Consider the following 13,828-nt stretch of genomic DNA (forward strand, 5'->3'; position numbering starts at 1 on the left):
TCAGGCTACCGGACACAAAAATGTCTCCATAGCTTAACTCATGGAATAAACGATGCAAGTCAAGCCTCCATTCATTCATAACATAACGAACCTATGTGATATGAATTAAAACATCTCGATCATACATTCTTAATGTCTCATTAAGAAGAAACGCACTATACTATATGGGAGATTGATGGACTTCATTTATTCTTATATGGTTACAAGTTTATGATGAATAATTGAAAACTAGATTGTGATTTGAATCTCTGGCCTCTATTTACTTGGAGTGATTTGAATCGATCTTGATTTGATATATTCGATCATAATTCAAATCTTACCTTCTCTTAAGGTGATTCCTTACATTTGCTTCTTTGAGATTCAAATCACTCTACAAACAAACCGTCAAATGCTCATTTTAATACATTCTCCAAGTCTTCTTTACAAAGATAACATACATGACTTCATAAAGCCTCAAAATGAAACTAAGATGACGAGTTGAGATGCAACATTGCATTAAGAGACCTTGACACCGAGTAGAGGCAAGATCTAGACAAATGACTTTGCCTAATGTAGAGGCGAGTCGGTTAAGTCGCAGATGATTGAACATGCACGCACGGGCATCATGTGTGGTCAAACAAGTTTGGATTATGCATATGTTGGATTTCTCTTAAGACTTGTCATGAGCGTGTCAAAATCATGATGCTATACAGTTAGAAACATGCGACAGTAACATAAAGGCACCTATAGTCTAGCTCGAGACAATGGTTAATATCCCACCCCACCATTGTAATACTTAAAACAAATGAATATAAAAGAATGTTAAAAGTTCAAAATTTTTATTGTTGAGAATTTAGTATGACAAAACCTTGTTACGAGTAGAATTAAATTATAAGAACAAACCCAAATCGCAAAGAATATCGGAGATCAAATAAAGTAAGAGGGCCAAACACGAGAGAAGACAAACTAACATACAAAAAATTCAGACCACCAAGAAAAAGAAAAGAAGCGGGTTTAGGCTAAGCCCAAACTCATCTAGTCGACCTCGACAACCCTACAATCGGCCTCTTAAGGAGAACACACCTAGCGTGCCCACTAGTTCACGATTCTAAAGCAGTTAAATCCAAACTTTTTTAACCTAATTTGAAAAACATGCATACGAAACCCTAAAATGATCATATAAATACCATTGTCGAGAACAAGAAGACAAGTTCTTCATTTCCCAAACTCTTACTATAATGAACCTATGTGACAAACACCACATGAGTTTGTAGATTTATCTTGTTTTACAAATCGTGTTCTTTCCACTCAATAAATTTTACCGACTACTATCATGTGAATGTTAAATACATTACTTCACTTCGTCAGTCAATATTTTGACAACAATAAACCTATTAAATACAAAATTTAAAATTGAGAAAGAAAAAAAAAAAAAAAAAAAAACATTGGTGGGTCCTTTCCTTAAAATATTCAAAAACATGTTCTTTTGTCCGATTTTCCACTCCCTTGTTTTACATGGTGGGCCAAGCTTACACCATTTATGTCCTCTTGCTCCTATTCTTAAAGAAAGACTTGAATTGTCTCCAACTTGACCACCACCGCCACTTCTTTAAAAACCCACCACTCTCCGGCCAAACTTTGCTACCAAAACATGACTCCGATGGGCATGGGCGAGCTATGGACTCAAGTTGGGTCTCTAATGGCGACCACCATGTTCATTTGGGCAATTGTTAATCAATATTTCCCCCACCAATTTCAATCCCATATCAAAAGATATCTCCACAAACTCATCGCTTTTCTTTACCCTTACATAACAATCACTTTCCCTGAGTTCACCGGCGAGCATCTCCGCCGTAGTGAAGCTTTCACCGCCATTCAAAACTACCTCCAATCCAAGACCTCAATTCACGCCAAGCGCCTAAAGGCCGAAGTAGTCAAAGATAGCAAATCATTGGTATTAACAATGGATGACAACGAAGAGGTTCTTGATGAATATAAAGGCGTCAAAATTTGGTGGACTTCCACTAAAAACATCCCTAAAACTCAATCATTTTCGATTTACCCTAATTCCGACGAGCGACGATTCTATAAGCTTACATTCCATCGCCGACACCGTGATATCATTCTCGAGTCGTTTATTAACCATATCATGGAAGAAGGGAAGGCGGTCGAGGTTAAAAACCGACAACGGAAGCTTTACATGAATAACTCCGAGACGAATTGGTGGCATAGAAGCAATTGGAGACATGTTCCGTTGGAACACCCTTCAAGTTTTAAAACTTTGGCTATGGATCCCAAGATGAAGCAAGAGATTGTTAATGAATTAATCAAGTTCAAGAATGGTAAAGAGTATTATGAGAAGGTGGGGAAGGCTTGGAAACGTGGGTTTCTTCTCTATGGTCCTCCCGGCACCGGTAAGTCCTCGATGATCGCCGCCATGGCGAATTTCATGGAATATGATGTCTATGATCTTGAATTGACATGTGTTAAGGACAATTCCGAGCTGAAAAAGTTGTTGATTGATATCTCAAGCAAATCAATTATAGTGATTGAAGATATTGATTGCTCTCTTGATCTTACGAGGCAAAGGGAAAAGGAGGAGAAGAAGGAAAAACAGGCAATTAAGAAGGGTGATGAAGAAGAGAAGAAAGGGAGTAAGGTGACACTTTCAGGGTTGTTGAATTTCATTGATGGGATTTGGTCATCTTGTGGAGGAGAGAGGTTGATTATCTTCACCACAAATCATAAGGAAAAGCTTGATGAAGCTTTGATTAGGAGAGGAAGAATGGATAAACATATTGAGATGTCATATTGTGGATTTGAAGGATTCAAAGTTCTTGCTATGAATTATTTGGACGTTGAATGGCATGATTGTTATGACAAAATTGAGCAATTGTTGGAGGAGATTGAGGTGACGCCGGCGGATGTGGCGGAGAATTTGACGCCTAAGTTTGAAGGTGAAGAAATAAATGATTGTTTCAAGAGATTGATTGATGTTCTTGAGAAGAAGAAACAAGAATCATGTGAAAATGACATGAAAAACAATGGAATTAAGAGCAATGGAGTTGTAGCTGAAGATGGAAAAGAGAATGGTGACATGTAAATTGAAGAAGTGGGTGTAAAAACTTGTGTGTATTTGTAAAAATTTGAAGATATGATCACTTTGTATGGGCTAAATGCTTGTTTGTGTATTAGTTGAAATGTAAGATAATTTGTGTATTAGTTGATATGTAAGATAATTTGTGTATTAGTTCATCATACTCTCAAAACCATTGATGATATGGTATTGGGAAGAATAAAGTGGGTATGTTTTATGAAGCATAAACACAAAGGGTTAAAGATCTACTCCACTTACAAGGGTTAAAGTTGTTTGCTTAGTCAATCTAAACAAGTTTAAAAGAATGTATAGAGAGATTAAGAAGGTGAAGTGTAAACAAAGAAATAATGTAAAAGAATAGGGAAGAGATGCAATCTTTGAAGTTCCAATAAGGATAGAGGAGAAACAAGATGAAAACAATAGTTGGATTCTCCCCCTCTCTCTTTTCTTAGCTACAATGAAGAATCAATCCATTTTTTGAATCAAATATGTGAATAGAAAGATGAGTGCTACATGTTAGATAAAAGGTTGTGGTTTTACTTATTTAGGTTATTCACATTTTGAATTACGTAGAATGGAAGAGTGTATTTTTAGCTAGCCATTTAGCCATGTACAAGATTTGTTGGCCACTTCGGCCAATTTTAGAATGTATTTTGTTTTAAATAGTTAAATTAAATGAGAAACATAAGCATCATGTTTTTTCAGCAAAGTCAAATCCCAAGCTTTTGTTCTTCGAAGCAGAGGTGGCCGAACTGCATGCCATCAGCGCAGATGAACCAAACTCCTTCGCCGAAGCAGAAAGAAACTCATGCTGGCTGAAGGCAATGCAGGAAGAGATGACGTCCATCATTGAAAACAAGACGTAGAGTTTGGAGGACATGTCATCAGGACACTGAGCCATAGGGGCTCAAATGGGTGTTTAAACTAAAGCGTAATGAAAAGAGAGAAGTTGTGAAGCACAAGACACGTCTGGTGGCGAAGGGCTACATTCAGAAGCAAGGAGTGGACTTCGAAGAGGTATTCACGTCGGTGGCAAGGTTGGAATCCGTCTGCCTGTTGCTGGCGATTGCGGCACATTGCTCTTGGGAGGTCCACCACATGGACGTGAAGTCTGCTTTCCTCAATGGAGAGCTGAAGGAGACCGTCTACGTCTGACAACCACCTGGCTTCCTGGACAACGACAACTCCGGCAAGATACTGCACTTGCACAAGGCACTCTACGGGCTTCGGCAAGCACCACGAGACTGGAATGCGAAGCTCGACAGTACCCTGCTATCGATGAAGTTCAAGCAATGTGCCTCTAAGCATGGCATGTAACATACATGGCCACGACGAGCAGCGACTAATCGTGGGAGTGTACGTCGACGATCTCATAATCACTGGAGGCGACATGGAAGTTCTTGGAAGATTCAAGAAGGAGATGTCAAAGAACTTCAAGATGAGCGATCTCGGTGTGCTCAACTACTACCTCGACATCGAAGTGCAACAGAGTACTGACGACATCACCATCTGTCAAGGTGCGTACACAAAGAAGCTGCTGGACACAGCTGGACTAGCGGACAGTAACCCTACAAGGACGCCAATGGAGGCCTGGCTCCAACTAAGGAAGGTTGGCACTACGACGGCAGTCGACGCCACCAATTACCGTAGCATTGTCGGGAGCCTGTGCTATTTGGTAAACATACGCCTTGACCTCGCTTATTCCGTTGGATACGTGAGTAGGTTTATGGAAGCACCTAGGGAGGAGCATCTTGTGGCTGTCAAGTGCATCCTGCGCTATGTGGCTGGAACTAGAGGCTGGAGTGTGAGATACTGTGCAGGGAGAGGAAAGGAGAAGCTTGAGCTGGTCGGCTACATGATAGTGACATGACCGGTGACGTTGATGATCGTAAGAGCACCAACAGGATGATTTACTTCCTCTCAGACGGCGCGATTTGCTGGCAATCAACTAAACAAAAAGTAGTTCCTTTGTTTTCTTGCGAAGCAGAGTACATAGTCGCTTCGACGGCAGCCACACAGGGGGTCTAGCTTGACTGATGGAAGAACTCATCGGAAGAGAAGGCGATCCACCAATGCTTTACGTGGTCAACAAAGCTACGATCTCCCTGATCAAAAATCCAGTTTTGCACGACTGGAGTAAGCACATAAAAATCAGGTTCCATTACATCCAGGAGTGTGTAGATCGGAGGTTTATCAAGATTGACTTCATCCGAACAGAGGAACAACTTGGAGACATTTTCACCAAGTCTCTGACGCGGGTAAAATTTGAGGAACTTTGCTCAAAGATCGTAGTTCAAATAATAAGGTAGATATACTAGATTAGATTGTTAGATAAAAGGTTGTGGTTTTACATTTAGGTTATCACGATTTCCTTAAACTTAATTAGTTGAATTTTGTTTTTAGGCTATCTGAATTAACGCTGTAAGTAGAATGAAAGAGCATACTTTTAGCTGGCCATGGAGGGGCAAGATTGGTTGGCCACTTCCGCCAATTTTAGAATCTAATTTGTTTTAAATAGTCAAATTAAATGAGAAACATAAGCACCGTGTTTTTCAGCAAAGTCAAATCTCAAGCTTTCGTTCTTTCTGTTATTTTCTTGTGCTTTCTGTTTTTTTTTTCTTCCAACAAATTTTCTTCGGCTATTTCTCCTTCGTCAAACAATTTCCTCTCATGAAGATTTGCTCAGTCGAAAGACATCAATACAGTTTGCTTCTTCTGAGATTACCAAGAGATCAGATTTCCGTTGAGATAGAATGCATTCCTGCAGTGCTTTTTCTATTGTCGATGTCTCCAGCTAGATCACTATCGGTAAAATTGACAAGTTCATCAAGTCCTCGACATTTTTTATACTCGTCCATAGCTTGTGGTTCCCTTCACAAAGTGGAGAATATGCTTTGATCGTTTGATGATGTATCATTATAAGCTTCTCCATGTACCTACTCACCATTCTAACAACATATGAAAGATATGGACAAGTGTGAGTTAAGTACCTTAGACTTCCAATGACGTGCCTATACTTGGTGGGATTCACCAAGCTTCCTTCAATGACTTTCCCGAGCTGGAACTTTGCTTTCATGGGGTACTTGGTCGAGTTGCTTGTCATCTTAAATTGCTGCAGCACCTTTTTAGCATAGGTTGGCTACTTTTTTAGCATGATGTAGTCTTTCTTCTGGTCCACCTCAATACCTAGGTAATATGCAAGTAATCCGAGGTCAATCATCTCAAATTCTTTCACTATCTACTGTTTGAACTCTTTAAGGCCTTCTAGACTTGTACCAGTGACTTGGTGAACTCCATTGTTTCTTGTATACATTGCTTGTTCTTGCGAGTACTTGATGAACTTTAGACTCTTCAAGCTCTTGTCCAGGTGTATGTTCCATGCCCTTGGTGCTTATCGTAAATAGTAAAGGGCCTTCGACCTTTTGTACATTTTCTGCTCTTCGATTTTGATGACGAAATATTCAGGTTGGATAACGTGTACTTCTTGGAGGTCACCATTTAGGAGCGCTGGTTTGACATCCATGTGATGGGCCTCCTACCGTGTTGATCTGCAATGGCAAAACTCAACCTTAAAATGTCTAGTCTAGCCACCGACAAGAAGACCTTCTCAAAATCAACTCCTTTTCGCCTCATGTGTCACTTTGCCACAATTCTTGCATTATGTTTGATGACATTCTCTTCACTATTCTTTTTCAACTTAAATACCTAATTCAAATTGACGGGCTTGTGACCAGGCGTTAAGTTAATGAGTGCCCACGTCTTATTTTTCTCAATTGCTTCAAGCTCTTTTTGCATGACCTCCAGCCATGACGTCTCAATTGTTGCCTCATGATAAGTTGTCGTCTTCTCAGGGATGAGAAACACTGGCTCGTCGGGATCCATTTTTTCTTTTAAGTCTATTTTCATAAATTTTAGAGACAGAACAAAATTTCTTTGGTCCACCATCTGTTGTGGATCCTCCTGTGCTCTCGATTGAGCTCTCTTGTTCTTTTCGGTGTTACCAATGATGACATGTATGAATTTGCTGGTGTTGACGTCGGTGCACTTTCTAGGTCTGTTGCATCTCCCTCTTCTTTTAGAGTAGTGAACTCTGCAACAGTCTGCTTGTTATCACCGACGCTGACTATCCCACTTTTCTCTTCTTCGAATACATCTCTACTTACATAATTTTTCTCATGTTGCAGATCAATAGCTTATGTGTCGTAGTCCTATCCGCTATGCCAAAGTACACCATCCTTTGCTTTTGTCATCAAGCCTTTTGATATATGGCTTTGCAGCTTTAACATGTGTTGTACAACCGAAGACTCTTAGATGCTGGAAATGAGGTGGCTTACTGAACCATGCTTCGTAGGGGGTGACTTTATTGATAAACAATTTAGAAGATAAACCACATGTCGTATTGCCTTGCTCCAGAAGATCATTGGGACTTCATTCTCTTCAGTAAGCTTCTTGTAGTGTTCATTATGGTGTGGTTTCTTTGCTCGACCACACTATTTTGTTGTGGAGTGTACGTTGCGGTGAGTTGACACATGATAACTTCCTCTTTGCTAAACTTTGAGAAGTTCTGAGATAACTTGTCACCTTCGTCGGTACGCAATGTTTTTAGCTTTTGATTAGACTCGTTTTCAACGAGTTTTTTGAACTTCTTAAACGAATATAATCCCTCTCTTTTTTCTTTGAGCATGTACACTCACATCCAATGGATATAATCGTCAACAAATAAGAAAAAATACTTGTTACTAGCAATCGACGATGAAGTGATCAGACCACATAAATCTTCATGAATCAGTTGCAGTAGTCATTTAGCACAGAAACTGGTTTAAGCGGAGAACAACAATCTTTCTTGTTTGATTACTAGACAACTTTCACATAGCTGGTTCGGTTGTATCATTTTGGGTAGCCCCATAGCCGTCTTTTTTTCTCCCATCATTTTGAGTGTCTGAAAGTTCACATGCTCAAGTCTTGAATGTCATAGTCAAGTTATGTCTGCGAGTACCGTCAATGAATAGGTGGGTTGGCTTGTCGCCAATAGTATTTTATACCAGCAATCATGTGACCGTTTTACCTTCATTAACAAAACTCCATTTCTATCGAACATCTTGAGGAATGAGCCAACTAACTCCGCTCTACTTCCTTCTTCCGTCATCTTACCAAGGCTGATAATTACTCTTTAAACTTAGGTTATAATATACCTCGGTCAAGACATTAGTTGTCATTCTTGCACTAGAACAAGGTGGATTCTTTGCCTTGGATTGGTACAATTGATCCCTTGCCAAACTTCACATTTCCAAACTTCACATTTTCAATGAGCTTTTCATCAAGCTTCTTAAACTTCGCTTTATCTTTGGTCATGTGGTTGCTTGCTTCATTGTATAGTAGCCACATGTTCATCTCCGCTCGATCTTCTCCATTTGCGAGAAGGCTCTCCATAACCTTCTCTTCGTTGAGCATTAATAGGTTGGGTATCTTCTCGACAAACATCAACAAACCAATTTGAAAGTTGAGATGTCTATATTAGAACTCTTGTCGTTTAGACAAACTCGCCCAGCTAGATTATGAGCCAATTTATTAGTGGATCGGATTTAATCGTTGCTTATTACCCTGTGTGGATAACTAAACGTCCCTCTGTTCCATGCCATAACCCAGAATCAAATCTGTAACAGCTCACAATCCACCTCCTTTCGGTGTCCAGCTTTCTTACTAACACTCATTCCTCTCTCCAATCAATGTGGAATCTCACAATCCACCCTTCTTTGGGTCCCAACATTCTCGCGCCAGATGTCTCCTCCTTTCAAAGCCCAGCGTCCGGGTGTCCACCCCCCTTTGGAGCTCAATGTTCTCGTTGGCACGCGGCCTGATGTCTGGCTTTGATATCATTTGTAATAGCTCAACCTCATCGCAAGCAAATATTGTCCTTTTTTAGCTTTTCCTATCGGACTTCTTTTGAAAAATTTTAAAACGCGTCTGCTAGAGAGTGATTTTCACACCGTCATAAAAAATGTTTTGCTCTCCTCTCCAACCGATATGGGATCTCACAAAATCATTCTTAAGATCCACGTTTGTTTCCCGGATAGTCAAGTTATTCCAATCTACCCATATCGCCCAACGGCCAATAAATTAATTTATTCCCCCACGTTTGTCCTTGTAAACTTGAATCACAGCTATGCTCTCTTGCAATTGAAAATGGTATTGTCTAGAATATTTGTCAACCCAAAGAAGCCTCATACTTGAAACACGATATCCCCAATATCATTGTCTTTGCTGGGACACCATCACTACCAAACCTTTGTCAAACGTCGCTGTGCATCAAAAACTAGGAAACCCATCTCTCTAGCTAAGCTATCTCACAACTATTTCCCTTGTACCAATCATTGCCACCTCAAACTCCTTATAAACTCCTCATTCCCATCTATATTTAAATTCTTCGTCGATGACACGTGAAAATGATATAACCATTTTTTCTTATAGTCTAATCTCTAAGCTCTCGAGAACTTCAAACTTTCTAAACGGGTTCCTTTCATCTAGCTATTGACTATCATGAAGATTTACGCTCTGATTCATTTTTAGTCTTTATCACAATTTGATCTCTCCTTAATTCCGGTCACATACCAAATTTTCATTAAAAATTTTCAAACATCTACCAAAATGGTCATTATGGTAAAAGGTAGGGATCAAATCAGAAATTTTGAAAATACACGAAGTGGATGAAACAAAAGTTAAAAATATAAGAATATATTTTTAAAAGTATAAAGATAAAAATAGAGGAAAATGGTCTATAACCTATGGTATCAAACTTAGAAGACTAATACAAAAAATTTTAAAGCTGAGAAGCTAATGAGAAACTGAGTACAAAAGCTTAAAAGAAACAAAACAAAACTATATTCGGCCTTACAAAGATTCTGACACAGTTTTGCACTAAAAGTTTTAGTCACCCATTTATATGACCTTTCCACCAATGACTCCATGATTTGAATTTTACCATCTGGGATGAATTTTACCTTTATTTGCACTGTCTAGCTTCAAAATTCTCTTCTGATAACAGCGAGTTGATCAGGGTTTCGAGTCGTTTTGCTCCCGGACCAGGTTTCAATACATTGATACTGCCGGTGATCGAGCATGGATCGGTCCCGTTTTCATGGCTTCCAATGCACCAACCACCAGAAACGACCATATTGGGGCGTTTGTTTAGGAGTTGTTTGTCGATTGCATCGAGCACGGGGTCTTCTCCAACGAACTTTCTGGCGAATGGAGCATTGCTATCTATCATCTTTTGCAAGTCATTGAGATTGAGATGGTGAGGATGTTGTTTGGGAGGATTGTCCCATGATATGAAATGGAGGTCACTGTTCACTGTTGTGTTTTGGAACTGTTGAGCGTTGCAAATGACAGTGTGGAAGTATCCTTCCGGAGAGGATATGAAGTTTGCATAATACATTAGGACAACCCGAGGTAGGTTTTCCCACCCCCATATGCAGTAGTCGATAAAAGGCCGAGAAAGCGCCATCCAAGCCGAACCTGAGATACGACACACGAGCTCAGCAAAAGAATACCATACCCTTCAAACACACATAATTCAAATATATATCCTTTGAGTTGTTTTCTTTTCATTCGATACTATACGCTCGGGTTCTATCTTTCTAAAGCTACTCTTCGTGCACGAAACAACTTCATATTCTCAAGATTACCTACACGAACGTTTCCCAGTATTTTACCACCCTAACTTATAAGCACCAAAGAACATGAGAAATTGTTTCCACCAAGTGATTCAACTTAGTAACTTATTGATCAAATCATCCAAAAACTTATGCCATTTTCTTGTTCTTCAGCTCTGTTTATTACGAAACGAAGGTAGTATGAACGATTTAGTCGTATAATTGATACCAAGATCACCGGTTATGATTATCCAAGAACCCAGAAAGCAACAGAAACTAATAAAGATCATGTAACAATACGAGCTGAATGATATAAGATATGTTGCTCGGAGACTCAGAAGGCGATTAGCTCAGAACAAATCAATATCAAAACTACATGGATAAGACAATAGACAGGATCACAATAAAACTAAAGCCTTAGTAGTTTTAAGTTTGTGTTTCTATGATACTATAACATTCCAAGTCCACCGCTAGCAGATGTTGTTCATTTTGGTTCGTTGCGTATCGTCGTTAACCTTGCGGTTTTTAAAACGCGTCTACTAAGGAGAGGTTTTCACACCCTTATAAGGAATATTTCGGTCGCCTCTCCAGTTGATGTGGGATCTCACAATCCATCCCCTTTGGGGCCCAACAACATCCTCGCTGGCACACTGTCCAGTGTCTAGCTTTGATACAATTTCTAACAGCCCAAGTCCACCGTTAGCAGATATTATCCGCTTTGGCCCGTTACATATAGTCGTCAGCCTCATGGTTTTTAAAACACGTTTACTAAGGAGAAGTTTCCACACCCTTATAAAGAATGTTTCGGTCCTCTATCAAAACGACGTGGGATCTCACAATCCACCCCCTTTGGGCACACCATCCAGTGTTTGGCTCTGATACCATTTGTAACAACCCAAGTCCACCGCTAGCAGATATTATCTGCTTTGGCCCGTTACGTATAGCCGTCGGTCTCACAGTTTTTAAAACGCATCTACTAAGGAGAGGTTTCCACACCCTTATAAAGAATGTTTCGGTCCCCGCTCCAACCGACATGGGATCTCATAATCCACCCCCTTTGGGGACCAACGTCCCCGATGGCACACCATCCATTGTCTAGCTCTGATACCATTTGACAATCCACCCCCTTTGAGGACCCAACGTCCTCGCTAGCACACCATCCATTGTCTAGCTCTAATACCATTTATAACAACTCAAGTCCACCATTAGAAAATATTGTCTGTTTTGTCCCATTGGCATACCGCCGTTAACCTCACAGTGTTTAGAACACGTCTACTAAAGAGAGGTTTCTACAACCTTATAAGGAATGTTTCGTTCCCCTCTCCAACCGATGTAAGATCTCACAAATACAAATACAGATATCAAAAGACAAAACAACTTCATTCATGTGTTATTTATATGAACAGATTAAAAGAAGACAACCTAAGCAATGCTCTACCACCTCAACAATGGTTATTCAAACATGTAATCCCCAAATTTTTGTTCTAAGAAACAGAAAAGTTGTCTTAAATCATGTCCTGAAATGGATTTAAGGACACTTACCTGTAAAGAGTTTGAAGGCTGTAGGCACACTTCTTCGCTGTGTAATCCAAAACACATCAGCCTTCTTCGACATATACAACCCCGGATCAATGATCACTGGTTTAGCCCTCTGACTCCTACAGATATCAACGCCCAATTTCAGCAAGAACCCACCAAAAACCAGCCAAAACAATCAACAAAAACGAACAAAAACCAAGAACAAACAGGTCTCACTTACTCTTTCCATCCAATATTACTAGTATGATCAATGAAATTGAGATCACGACGCAATTGAGAAAAAGTATGCAGCAGATCTAGAACAGAACAAAGAAAATAAATCCAAAATCCATCGATCAAATTCATCAATTCATAAGCAAAACGTCAAGAAAAAGCAGATTCAACTCAAAAAATCAACCCACCATCTTGAGTAACAAGAGGATAATCCGAAGCGCTGAGGTTAATAAACCAATCCCAATCGCCGCCTTCTCGGAGTAAAATCGCTGCCGCGTGTAATGTATTAGCCACCATAGTTGGCCCTCGATAGGTAACAAGATTAGCCTTAGCAATAACCTGCACATTCCCAAATTTCTGAAAAATCGGATGGGTCTGCACGTAACTTTGCAGATCCAACCGCTCCTCCGGCGGCGATTCGAGGTCCAAATGCAAAACATACCGATTAATCGGATGATACAAAGCTTCAAGCGTCCGTTTCAACATATTCCCCTCTCTAATTGAACCCGAAATTAGGTACGCAAATCGCGGCGGCGGAGGGAGCGATGAAATCGGAACCGGATGAAGCTTCGATTCAACGAAGAACGAACCCGAAACAGCCACCGATTTGTAAAACGGAAACAGAGGGGTTCCACCAGGAGAAGTCACCATAGAAAGAAACAGAAGAAACAGAGAAACCATCGAACCGATTGCTAATGGGAAGATCCATCGCCGCTCCATATTCGGTGGGTTTCTCAAATGCATATAATAAGTTCTTAATTTCTTCATTTCGCCTTCAAAATCGAATCACCCACAAAGAAATTGACGAAAACATGGAGGGTTTTGTGCAGAAACGGAAAAATCGAGTTGAATTTGGAGTTGGGTGTTTCTTGATCCGTACTGTAACAGGATTAGAATCAACAGAATTTGGGTTTATAACAAAAATGGAGGGATTTGGAGTGTACAGTTGAGAAACGAACTAGAACCCATTTTAAAACGATAACAACAAAAAAGAAAAAAAAAAAAAAAAAAAAAGGTTTCTATTTCTAATTTCCTTCCTTTCCCTTTCAGGCAGCCATGGCTGTCTCACTCCTCTTTCTCTCTCTAACTGGTTGATTTCATCCATGGGGGAATATCATTATATAGCTATGAAGTAAAATTGCACCTAATTTCTCTCTTTTATGTTACTTTCTATTTAAAATCTCCGTTTCTGATCCATCTTAATGCTTCTTTGACTTATCCTCATCTCTCCACCATTAATTAACCTATTTTTTTCTTTAACGTTATATTTTCTAAAAGCAATTAGTTTTTTTAATTAAAAAATGGTGTATATCAATCAAATTTATACTTAAAAACAATTAAATATATT

General features: G+C 39.6%; 1 protein-coding gene and 1 pseudogene across 1 annotated transcript; one reads left to right on the forward strand and one right to left on the reverse strand.

Moving 5' to 3' along the window:
• The first annotated feature begins 1,586 nt into the window (after nt 1–1,586).
• Nucleotides 1,587–3,310, forward strand: LOC111792693 (AAA-ATPase ASD, mitochondrial pseudogene; annotated as a pseudogene).
• Nucleotides 3,311–9,911: 6,601 nt separating this feature from the next.
• On the reverse strand, nt 9,912–13,581 carry LOC111793174 (beta-glucuronosyltransferase GlcAT14B). The gene is made up of 4 exons (XM_023674946.2): nt 12,669–13,581; nt 12,488–12,563; nt 12,271–12,386; nt 9,912–10,591 (listed from the first exon to the last, which is right to left on the reverse strand). The coding sequence occupies exons 1-4, from the start codon at nt 13,246–13,248 to the stop codon at nt 10,077–10,079; spliced, it is 1,287 nt and encodes a 428-aa protein (XP_023530714.1). The 5' UTR covers nt 13,249–13,581; the 3' UTR covers nt 9,912–10,076.
• Nucleotides 13,582–13,828: the final 247 nt, after the last annotated feature.

The sequence above is a fragment of the Cucurbita pepo genome, chromosome 4, assembly GCF_057944985.1.
Source record: "Cucurbita pepo subsp. pepo isolate OVF chromosome 4, ASM5794498v1, whole genome shotgun sequence".
In the NCBI taxonomy this organism is placed as follows: Eukaryota; Viridiplantae; Streptophyta; class Magnoliopsida; order Cucurbitales; family Cucurbitaceae; genus Cucurbita; species Cucurbita pepo.